We start from the raw sequence: 11,158 nt of genomic DNA, 5'->3' as shown, positions 1-11,158 counted from the left end.
ACAAATGAAGAGACTGTGTAAATAAATTTGAGAGGTATTCAGGAGGTAAAAATGACAAGACTTGGTGATTGCATGGGGGTAGAGGAGAGGGAAGAGTCAGGGTTGTTGCTCAGGTTTCTGGGGTCATTCGCTAATGTACAAAGAGGGACAAAGAGGTTTGGAGGAGGATGGCTTGAGTTGGGGAGAAGCTGAGGTTTTAGGTGTTTCTGGGGTACTCAGAGCTGTCTACTAACTAATTGAATGCATGGGTCAGGAGAAATATCTGGACTTAAGGTATCGATTTGGGAGTCGTCAGCAAAGGGATAATAATTGAAGCCATGGAGGTGAATGTGATAACTGAAGGAAAGAATATAGAGGAGACAACAGAGCTCAGGCCAAAGCCCCAAAGAGCACCAAGCTTTAACGGTTGGACAAGAGGGGCCTGGAAATTAAAAAGGAATTACTAAGGAAATAGGAGGAAAGTGAGAGCATGGATTCATGGAAGTGATTTAAGGAGGAGGGAGTGGTCACCAGTGCCAAATGCTACCAAGAAGTCGAGCAGGATAACCTCTGAAAAGAGTCTATTGGATTTAATGGCACAGGCCATGGGGGACCTTGATGAGAGAGCAGTATCAGGCAAGTAGTGGAGGCAGATTGGAGTGGGTTGAAAGATATGTGGTAAGTGGGAAAATTAAGACAGTTAAGTATAGATGACTTTTGAGAAGTTTCTAGAGAGAAGATAGGGGAGGTGGTTGAAGAGGGAGACTTTCTGGGACTTTCTGGTAATTTGTTTTTATTTTTTTCCCAAAGATTTTATTTTTTTCCTTTTTCTCCCCAAAGCCCCCTGGTACATAGTTGTGTATTCTTCGTTGTGGGTCCTTCTCGTTGTGGCATGTGGGACGCTGCCTCAGCGTGGTTTGATGAGCAGTGCCATGTCCGCACCCAGGATTCGAACCAACGAAACCCTGGGCCGCCTGCAGCGGAGCCCGCGAACTTAACTACTGGGCCACGGGGCCAGCCCCAGCGTTTTTTGTTTGTTTGTTTGTTTGTTTTATAAAGATTAGCACCTGGGCTAACAACTGTTGCCAATCTTTTTTTTTTCCCCCTGCTTTATTTCCCAAACCCCCCGGTACATAGTTGTATATCTTAGTTGCAGGTCCTTCTGGTTGTGGGATGTGGGACGCCCCCTCAACCTGGCCTCACGAGCGGTGCCATGTCCGCGCCCAGGATCCGAAACCTGGGCCACGGCAGCGGAGCGCGAGAACTTAACCACTCGGCCACGGAGCCGGCCCCTGGTAATTTGTTTTTAGATGGAAGAGAACTGAGTGTGTTTAGATGCTGATGGGAAGGAGCAAGGGAGGGACTCTAGGTTTGGTGGCAAGAAGTCAAGAACTTCCTTTTCCATGACTTATGTTTACTCTCTGAAGTAGGAGGTGAGGTCATCTGCTGAGGGTTAGGGGGCAGATGGAGAAGTTGGGGGTGTGAGGAGAAGGGAGGTTTGAAATGGCTGTTGTGGAGTATGGGAGAGAGAGCTGCCTAGGGACACATAGCAGAGTTCTGTGTCAGAACTGAGGGCCTGGTACAAGCTAGAGACTGTGAGTTTATAGTGGCACAAATCTGTGAGGTTGAATAGTTTTCTCCAGCAGTGTTTAGCTGCCTGGGCACAGGTATGGAAAAGGCGGACAGTTGGACTGATCCAAGGTTTTGATGTTGCCAGGCCGATGCGACAATCCTGGGAACTGGGTTATTGGCAAGAGAGTGGGGAAGAAAAGGACCATGAAGTCTGGTCTGAGCAGAGTGAAGAGTATCAAAGACAAGTCCTCTGTGAGCCAAGTTGTAGGGAAACTCTGGAACATGTGGAAAGGCTTCTGGAAAAGAAATTGAAGGACAGGAGGAGAGAGGAAGACCTGAGATGGGACAGAATGGCAGATTCGAGGGGTTCAGCCCAGAAACTTGCCTATGTAGGACCTGGGAAGGATGGGGAAGGCAGGCAAAGAGAATTTTTACCGGGGAGGAGGAGGGCCTTGAGGGCGGTCGCAGCGGGAAGTGAGGCGGGCCCGAGTGAGGGGGCGTGGCCAAGCGCAAATCCCGGGCTAGGGAGCGGGGCCCGGGTAACTGGGTCCCAGCGCCGCTGTGGCTGCGGCTGCCTCAGCGACAGCTCCCGCCTCCCCATCCCCCTTCCCTGGGATCCTTCCCGCCCGCTGCCGCGGAGACCCAGGCCGAGGCTGAGGAGGACGGTGGAGCCGGGCCCAGGATATTCCTCTGCACGCGCGGCCGGAGCATCGTCCGGAGGGATTGGCTGAGGGCGAGCCCCGCAGCCCAAGCGCGCGGCACACGCGCGCGCCCCCCGCCACCGTCGTCCTCTCCTCCCTCCTTTCCCTCCCTTCTCTTCCCCGCCCTTCCCCTCCGCCCCCCAGCCTCCGCTGCGGCGGGAGGAAGAACCCTTTCCGACCAGCCAAGAGAGCCCAAATCGATTCCCATTCGGGGAGAAAGAAGAGACCCCGCACTCCGAACAGACCGACCGCTCGCTCCGGGCCACGGAAGTGGTTCGCTGCTTACCAGAGAGCCCGCGCCGAGAGCAGCCCCCCGACCCTCACCCAGCCGCTGCCGCATAGACAGCGCTCCCCAGCGGGCCCCCGGCCCCGCCGAGCCCACTCCCCGCGCGGGGCCCGGGCCGGCGATGCCTGGCACGGCAGCGGCGGTGGCCGCGGCTGCTGCTGGTACTGCCGCCGCTGCCACGGCTGCTGGCCTGGGCCCGGGCCGGGGTCTCGAGTCTCTGCAGTGGGGCTGAGCCCGCAGCCCCGCCCCCCGAGCCTGAGGCCGCTGCTCCGCCGGGCGCCGGGCCTCCTCCGCCCGCGCCTCCGCCCCAAGAGCTGGAGCCAAGCGGGGAGCCCGGGCCCCGCGCCCAGGCCCGGACCATGCATGGCCACCGAGCCCCGGGGGGCGCCGGGCCTTCGGAGTCCGAACACCCGACCACGAACCCCCCAGGCGCCACTCCACCGGCCTGTGCCAACTCGGACCCCGGAGCTTCGGAGCCCGGACTACCGGTGCCCAGGGGCTCAGGTTCGGCTTTCGGCGGCCCCCTGGATCCCCAGTTTGCTGGACCCTCGGACGCCAGCCTGGGCGCTGCTCCAGGCCTCCGGGTCTTGCCCTGCGGCCCCAGTCCACAGCACCACCGGGCCCTGCGCTTCTCCTACCACCTGGAGGGCTCGCAGCCCCGGCCTGGTGAGTGATCGAGAGAGCATGGGAGCCTGGGCCACGGGCCTGGTACTGGGAGCGGGTTCTTGTTCTCGGGCTCTAAGCTCCACCTCGGGGCCGGCCCGCTCACCCCGGGCCCTTCGAGTCTTCTCAAACCCCAACCCCTTCCCTTGCTTCTCGTCCTTCGTCCAGTCCTTTCAACCTCTGTCCTCCGTCTCTTCTCTGTCCCCTGTGCCCCCTCAACACCTCCGACCCCCTTCTCTTCTATCTGCTGAGGCTAATGGGAGAGGGAGCACTCCAATAAAAAGGGGCAGGATTGCAAGGCAGTAGGGATATTTGGTTGGGGGAACCCGGGTTTGTTTGGGGGAATAGGAGAAAAGGAGTCTCCCATTTGCCAAGCCCCTACACTGTGCCAGGCAATGGGCTGGGTGCTTTACATGAGTTCTCATTTCATCTTCAGCAGTCTCCTGTGAAGTGGGTATCATTAGCCCCATTTTGTAGGGGAGGAAACTGAGGCTCAGAGAAGTTAAGTAACTTGCCCAAGATCACACATCTAGTATGGAGCCAGGATTCAAAACGAGATCTATTTGAGTCCGAAGTCTGTGGTCTCTCTGCTTCCCCACACTGAGGTTGGAGACCATGAAAGTAATGCCAAGCCTTCTGCGTATGTGATTTTCTCCTGTACAGTTCAGTAGCTCTGGAGTATGAGTGGAAAAAAAAAAAAAAAGGAATGGTGAATTGATCCAAGGTTGGGGTTTTGCCAGGTGTGTGTGGCAGGAGGACAAGGGAAGGAGGGAGTAGAAGGTGCTGATGAGAGAGAAAGGTGGAAGAGGTAGACCTTGGGGCTGGAGGCTCCCCTCTAGCCTTGAGGGTCAAGCTGTAGGGGCGAGCTGGAGGTAGGGAGGCAGCAGAAAGGTCAGGGGCGGCAGGAGTCAGTTGTAGCAGAGCTGGAGAGCTGGAGGACTACAAGGTTGCTTGTGAGGCGAAATCAGGATACTTAAACTTGGATTTGCAGAGGTGGAGCAGCTCTAGGTTAGGCTGGGGCTACAGACCACTGCCTGGAGAGGCCTTTGCACTGCACAGACCTAAGTGTCTGAGGAGTCTCGCAGGGCCTGCTCCATCTTGGGACATCCACATGGGGACTTGAGCCCAGGAGCCACAGAGGAAGAGCGGTGCATGTCTGCTCTGCCTTCCCCTGGGAAACACTGAGGAGCTGTTGAGACTCTGGGGCCCCCAGGGCTCACATCCCAGGCTTCACAGATCTTCGGGACTGTGGTGCAGCACCAGGTATCAGTAGTGAAGCATAAAGTGCAGACAAGATGTGCCCCTTGCTGCTGTTGTGACCTTGGGCTAGTCATGGAAACTCCAGGAGTTTTCAGGGGCTCCCTTGGTGTGGGCTGGAGATATCCAGCTGACAACAGGCCTTTGATGCCCTGCCCTGCATGTTGCTCCAGCTGGCTTTCCAAACTCCCCTTGACAGACACTGTGTGGAGCAGGCTACTCACCCACTTCACTGCAGTGCCTTCTTTCAGATCCCAAAACATGCCACAAGCACTCCCACCTCAGGGCCTTTGCATCTGCTTTCCCTCTTCCTGGCAGCTCTTCCCCCTGCTCTCCACCTGGCTTGTTCCTCATCTTTCAAGTCTCAGCTCAGATGTCACCTCCTCCGAAAGACCTTCCTGAGCACTTTAGGTAGGGCCACTTGTAAGCCTCCTTTGCAGTTGCCAGTGTGCTTCCATCCTTGCACTTAGTACAGTCTGAAATTATATTGTATGTATCTACTCCTTTATTGCTTGTCTTCCTCCACTAGAATGTGAGCTCAGTGAGGGCAAGGGGATTGTTCTGTTTTGTTCACTGTTGTATCCCCAGTGGCTAGCGCAGTGCCTGGCACAAAGTGGGTGCTCAAAAGACCCTTGTTGAACAAATGCCTGAACAGATACTAAGGAAGTACATAGTAGACCCTCAGTAGTTATTGTCTAAGAGAAGGACAACTGAATTCCTGCCCTCCAGATACTCTTATTCTTGGAGTCAGTAGCTGGGTGGTGTCTAGACCACTGGTCTCTGGCCTCTGATCAATACACGGTGGTGATTTTGAGTTGTCTTCCCACTCCACCGATCTGTCCAAATTACCAATCACAATACCCATCCTGAACCACTCCCCTCCTCTCCCAAAAAGCAACACAAAGTTCCCAGGATCCTTTTTCCCAATGAAGTCTCTGCCTCTGTAACTGGTGGGTATCTTTTTTTTTTTTTTTTACTCCAAAATGAGGATTGGGAATAAGAAGTGTGTCAGGGAAGGACCTGGCCTTCCATCCAACCATTCCTAACTGACTTACTGTGTGACCCTGGGTGAGTGACTTCCCTTCTCTGAGCCTCACTTTCCTCATCTAGAGAAAGCCATGAGGAATCTATGAGGTACTGGTTGCAAAGCCTGCAGAATGAAATAAATTTTCTAAAAAAATAAGAGGAAAACCTTCTGAAGAGGAGGCGGAGGAATTACTCAGGCCCTGGCAAGGCGGGCGCTGGGCCATGTGATTCACAGCAGCATGGAGTGTTAGAGGCCCGCCTCCCCCACTGCCCAGCCAGCCCAGGGATAGGCACAAGTGACTTGCTTCTCTCTCCACAGGACTTGCCTATAATTGGCCCAAAGAAGGCAGAGTTGGTGGTTGTAGGGTGTGTGTGTATGTGTGTGTGAGAGAGAGAGAGAGAAAGAGAGGGAGAGAGAGAGAGTCCTGAGCTTCAATTAAAGGGTTGAAACATTTTAGTCCACATGTTAAGATTTCTGTGTGCCTGCCTACTTCCTCCCTCAGACTGCTGAGGCCGTTATTGAATCACCATCCTTAGGGGCCAGTGGCCCATCCTGGGAGTGGGGGGGTGCTTTTTAAAATAATAGTTATATCTTATCCATGTGAAAGCCCTATATTACTTCAAAGTGCTTTCTCTTTTGGTTACCCTGATTCTTGGTGAGGGGAAGGGCGACTGTTTTTATGCCCATTTGCCAGCTTTGTAAAACCTAAGGCCTCATTGGGTTACTGAGATAACCCAGTGAAATGCCAGAGAGGGCTTTGAGAGTCAGAAAGGAGTTCCCAGGTGTAGGTTTGCTCATAGACATTTGAGAGGAACCCTACCTTATTCCTCAGGGTTGATATCCTTCCAAATGCTAGGTGGGGGGTAACTTGGGGACTGACTCTAGTTCAGTCAAAAGAGTTGTACCTGATGTTAGAGCCTTTTCATGGGTAGTGGAAGACTGAGCCAATCGAGGGGGGCACCAAGAGGGACTTGTTCCTTCTGATTTGGATCCTGGGGCATCATCAGAGACTCCAAGAGTTAGAATTGGAGCTGGAAAGGCCCCTAGACACCGTATGGTTCTGGGTTTCCCAAACTGGGTGAACATCAGAATCCCTTGACTTTGAAAAATAAATGTGATTCCTAGACTCTACCTCAGCACTCCAGAATCTTGGGGTTGCAACCCAGAAATCTATTTTCAAAGCTCCCCAGGTCATTCTGATGCACAGCCTAGAGTGGGAGCCATTTTTTAATTGGGGTAGTAGAGGCTCAGAGAGGCAGTTTAGCTATGGTCCTTCAGTAAGTCTCATCATCACTAGGGCCAAGAGAATGTATCAGCCTTCCTTCCCTCTGAGGTCCTCTCCTCAGGGCCTTATGTGGGCCTCCCTCCCTCACTCCCAACCTGGAAGGGAGGCATGGGATCTAAGCTAAAGGGAATGAGTCAACCCTTCACCCACATACACATAAACACTAGCTGCCTCAGTTTACCCTCTATGCCCAGCTCTTGTGAATGACTGCCATTTGGCAGCTCAAACTGGAAGGCAGTTGTAGTTCTGGGACACTAAGCAGAGGAAACTCTGGCATCAGCAGTGCCCAGCACAGGGCATGGCCCAAAGGAAGGACTCTAGAGGGGTGTCAGCAAGGTTTGTAAAGCTAGGACAAACATGGAGGGCAGTTCAGGTAGGAAGTTCAGTGGGAGCAAAGGCACTGATACATGGGGCATCCTGGGGCCTGGGGCTGATACTGGGAGGAGTGGAGAGATAAGGCTGGCAGAAGGACTTTATCCCGAGGGCAAAGGGGAACCATTGAAGGGTTTATTAAGCAGGAGAATGATGTGCTTAGATGTGGGTGTTTGAGAGATCCCTGTAGCAACATGTGGAGAGTGGGTGGTAGGGGCACAAAAGTGGGAGCAGGGAGACAGGCAGGTGGGGATTGCAGTCATCCCAGCGAGAGGTGATTGTAGCTTGAGTTAGAGTGGTGGCAGATGAAGAAGGTAAGATCTGAGAGAAATTTAGGTGCTGACACCAATAGGCCTTGGTAGTGGCTTGGATGTAGAGGCTGCGGAAGAGGGAAAAGTCCAGGATGAGCCTAGGTTGTTTTCTGAAACCAACTACAGTGACATGGTGGATGGTGGTGGAGCCATCTACATGCAAGAGAAGGAGCAGGTTTGGGGGAAAATACTGAGTTGTTTTTGAGATGTGTTGAGTTTGAGAGGCCAGGGAGACATCCAGGTGGAGGTGGCCAGAAGGCATTTGGATGTAGGGTTGGAAAGCTCAGAAGAGAGGTCTGGGCTGGAGATGTTTGGGAGTTCTCACCACCAAACACATGCCTTGGATCATACAGTGGCTCATGGGGAGAGTGTGCATGGTTCTGGGGGCCAGTCCCATCCTTGAAGACATAGATAGTGAGGTCAGCAGAGTCATGCTCAGTTGGATTATTCAATACCTGCTCAAACTTTGCCTTAGAAATGCCTTTGGTTGGCGGGGGAGAAGTTTTTAAAGCATATTTACATAAAGCTGAGACCCATTTCACATATACCCAGGGTAGTGGCTTTTGCAAAGAATTGAGGGAGTACTCCTGAAAAGCAAAGCAAACACCGGTAAAGTAAATTCCTGTGGCTCCCTCAATGTTCTCCCTGTTGAAGGCACCCTAAGAGGCCGTAGGACGGTTTGCTCATATAAAGGAGAAGAGGGGGCTTATGACAGGAGGGGTAGTGGGCTCTTGTGGGGAATTTTGGAGAGTAGCAGTTTGAGATTCCAGGAGAGTGTCTGGGAAAAGACCCAGATTTGGTTCCTAGTCAGCTGGGGCCTTCCAAGCAAACACAACAAAATATAATGACTCTGGGTATCTGGGAAAAGGATTCCCCTGACAAGACTAAAAGAGTTGAAGTTTCCTTGGGGCCAGCCCCGTGGCCGAGTGGTTAAGTTTGCATGCTCTGCTTCGGTGGCCCAGGGTTTTGCTAGTTCAGACCCTGGGCGCGGACATGGCACCACTTGTCAGGCCATGCTGAGGTGGCATCCCACAAGCGACAACTAGAAGGACCCACAACTACAATATACAAATATGTGCTGGGGGGATTTGAGGAGAAAAAAAAATTGGCAACAGTTGTTAGCTCTCGTGCCAATCTTTAAAAAAGAAAAAAGAATTGATATTTCCAAGTTGCAGATTGGCATTCCCATTCCTCATCTCTTTCAGGTGCCTCTGTCCCTGAGGGAGGGCCCCGGATGGTGCTACCTGCTCCCTCAAGGGTGAGTGGCAGCTAACAGTGCCCCAGACAGATGTCAGCCATGGCTTTCTGGGGGCCAGTCACCTAAATGCCTTAGGCAGATGTGGAGCTGGCCAGACGCTGGCTGGGTGGGGCTAGGACCTGTCTGGAATGGGGGCAGGAAGCACCGTCTGCTATTGGCCAGCCCCACAGAGTTAAATTCCCTCATCTGGAGAGAGCAGACATCCTTGGAGAAGTGAATCCAGCCTCTCAAGGCTCCAATACCCAGTTCCTTGGACCTGGAAGGCATCACATCTCCAAAAGGTGCCTCAAAACACACACAGGGCTGGCAACAAGGATGCAGGGCAGTAACCAAAGAAGCCTCAGCACTCCTGGCTCTGCCATTGGTTCACTGTGCCCCTAGACTTCCCTTCCCCTCTCAGGGCCTTCGTTTCCCCATTTGTGAACCTGGTCATCACATTTGTCTGGCATATACTAGGGCATCAATAAATACTTGGCAATAAGATAAGGAAGAGGGGAGGAAGGAGGGCATTTGTTTATTTAACAAATGTTTATTGAGTACCTACTGTGTGCTTGGCCCAGTGCAAGGTGCTTGGTGGGCAACAAGGCAGGCACAATCCCTGTTCTTATGGAGCTCCTTTCTAGCAGGGAAGACATACATGACAAGTAATTCCAAGCGTAGATGCTGCAAAAACATATGAGGAGGAGGCAGACAGGGAAAAGAGGACACTTGAGTTGAGACCTGAAGGATAAATAGGAGTCCAGAGGAAAGGAGAAGCCGAAAAGCCGTTCAGGCCACAGGAACGACTTGTGCCAAAGCCCCAGGCGGAAGAGAGCACTTTCGAGGAACAGACAAGAGGCCATTGTGGCTGGAGTGTGGGGGCAGGGAAGTGTTCATGAGCTGGGCCTTACTTGTCCCTGTGCTCAGGAGTTTGGTGTTCATGCTGGAGGCAAGGGGAGCCCTTCACAGGGCTGCAGGAATTGAAGGGGACTGTGTCTTCACAAGCTGGCTGTGGCGTGGAGAATGCTTTGTAGAGAGCCCTGAGGATGAGAAGGAAACCAGTTAGGAGGCTGAAGTGGAAAAAAAAAGTATATGGATTCTAGAGCTACTAAGAAGTCAAATCTATAGGACTTGGGATCTGGCTGGATGTTTTGAGTTGAGGGAGAAGTCATGGAGGAAGCCCAGCCTCTGGCTTGTGGAACTGGGTGGATAGAGGTGCCATTCCTGGGCTGGGGAAGGCAGGAAGAGGAGCCACTAGGGGCTAGGGTAGGGGTGTGGTTTAGGATGCACTGAGTCTGAGGAGCCTGAAGATGGGGCATCTAGGTGGCAGCACCCAGTAGGCATCAGCTGTGCCCAGCTGGGCCCCAGAGTGTCTATGTATGTCTTTAGAGCAGGTGGGTGAGGGGCACAGGTGTGTAGCTGAGGCCCAGAGAGGGAACAACGGAAGGCTCTCTCCGGCAGCTTTTAGCCCTCCGTGGTGCTTCCCCATGGCCCTTGCAGGGAAAGGGTTAAGTCACGGAGGGAAGGCGCCTGTAGAAAGTGAGAAAGGCGGGACTGGCAGGGCTGGCCCCAAGGAGCAGCAGCTGGCATAGAAGCCCTTTCCGTCAGGGCCTGCTAGGCCCGCACCGCAGCCATCCGCCCATACCACCGCCTTCGCTTTCACCTTCACCTTTCCCCCTCCAGCTTCTTCCTGGCTCCCCTAGGCCAGGCCTCCCTGCCTAATGCATTCCAGGTGTAGAAACGGCCCCCTCCCCCACCCCGGGGCAGCAGGGAGGGAGCAGGGAAGGTGTGAGATGCTTTCACTGTTCTTCTCTTAGGGGCCCCGGACTCCAGGTCTCCCTGACTGCTTCTGTCTCCAGAGAATTCCTTCAGGGATCTCTGTTTGGGCCCCATGTCTCTAGCAGGGTCAGACAGTGGTGAGAGCCCCCCAGACCCAGCTTTGCCACTTTCTAGCTTCATGTGACCTTGGACAAGTCACCTCATTTCTCTGAGCCTTGGTTTTCTCATCTATAAAATGGGGCTATCATCCCACCTCCTAGGGTTGTTATAAGGGTTAAATGTCACAGGTAAAGCCCACAGCACTGTGCATGGCACATTGTTCAACAAATGGCTCTAGCCTGCCCTTTTTGTCCCTGCCCCTTTACCTCTCTGGGCCTGCATCCCTCACTGGCTCTATCTTCCTTCTGACTTGCCTTCCCCTTTTTTCTGTCTCCCTCTCTAGCTCTCTGGTTCTCTGGGTCTTTGTGGTTTTCTTGTCATCTTTCTCCTTGTCTTTGTCCCCTCTGTCTTTTTCCCTCATAATCTCTGTGTGTCGCCAACTCTCAATTTTGACCAGGCCTCTGGTGCGGGGGGAGGGGAGATGAGTGGCTCTTGGGGTCCCTGGGGTCATACACAGCAGGGGTCAGAAGGGCCATCCCCTAGTGGCTTTGTCCTCATGGGGAGGGAAATCCCAGCCAGCGTGGCAGCCC

General features: G+C 53.5%; 1 protein-coding gene across 1 annotated transcript in view; it reads left to right on the top strand.

Annotated features, from left to right (window-relative positions):
• Positions 1-2,174: 2,174 nt before the first annotated feature.
• Positions 2,175-11,158, top strand: part of FGD1 (FYVE, RhoGEF and PH domain containing 1) — a 39,273-nt gene continuing 30,289 nt past the window's right edge. The window contains exon 1 of the mRNA XM_046673328.1: positions 2,175-3,204. Within this exon, the coding sequence (XP_046529284.1) occupies positions 2,898-3,204 (307 nt within the window). The 5' untranslated portion in view covers positions 2,175-2,897. The remainder of the gene's footprint in view (positions 3,205-11,158) is intronic.

The sequence above is a fragment of the Equus quagga genome, chromosome 10 (genome assembly GCF_021613505.1).
Source record: "Equus quagga isolate Etosha38 chromosome 10, UCLA_HA_Equagga_1.0, whole genome shotgun sequence".
Taxonomy (NCBI): domain Eukaryota; kingdom Metazoa; phylum Chordata; class Mammalia; order Perissodactyla; family Equidae; genus Equus; species Equus quagga.
The sequence above is the reverse complement of the archived record's forward strand: the minus strand, read 5'-3'. Positions and strand labels throughout refer to the sequence as shown.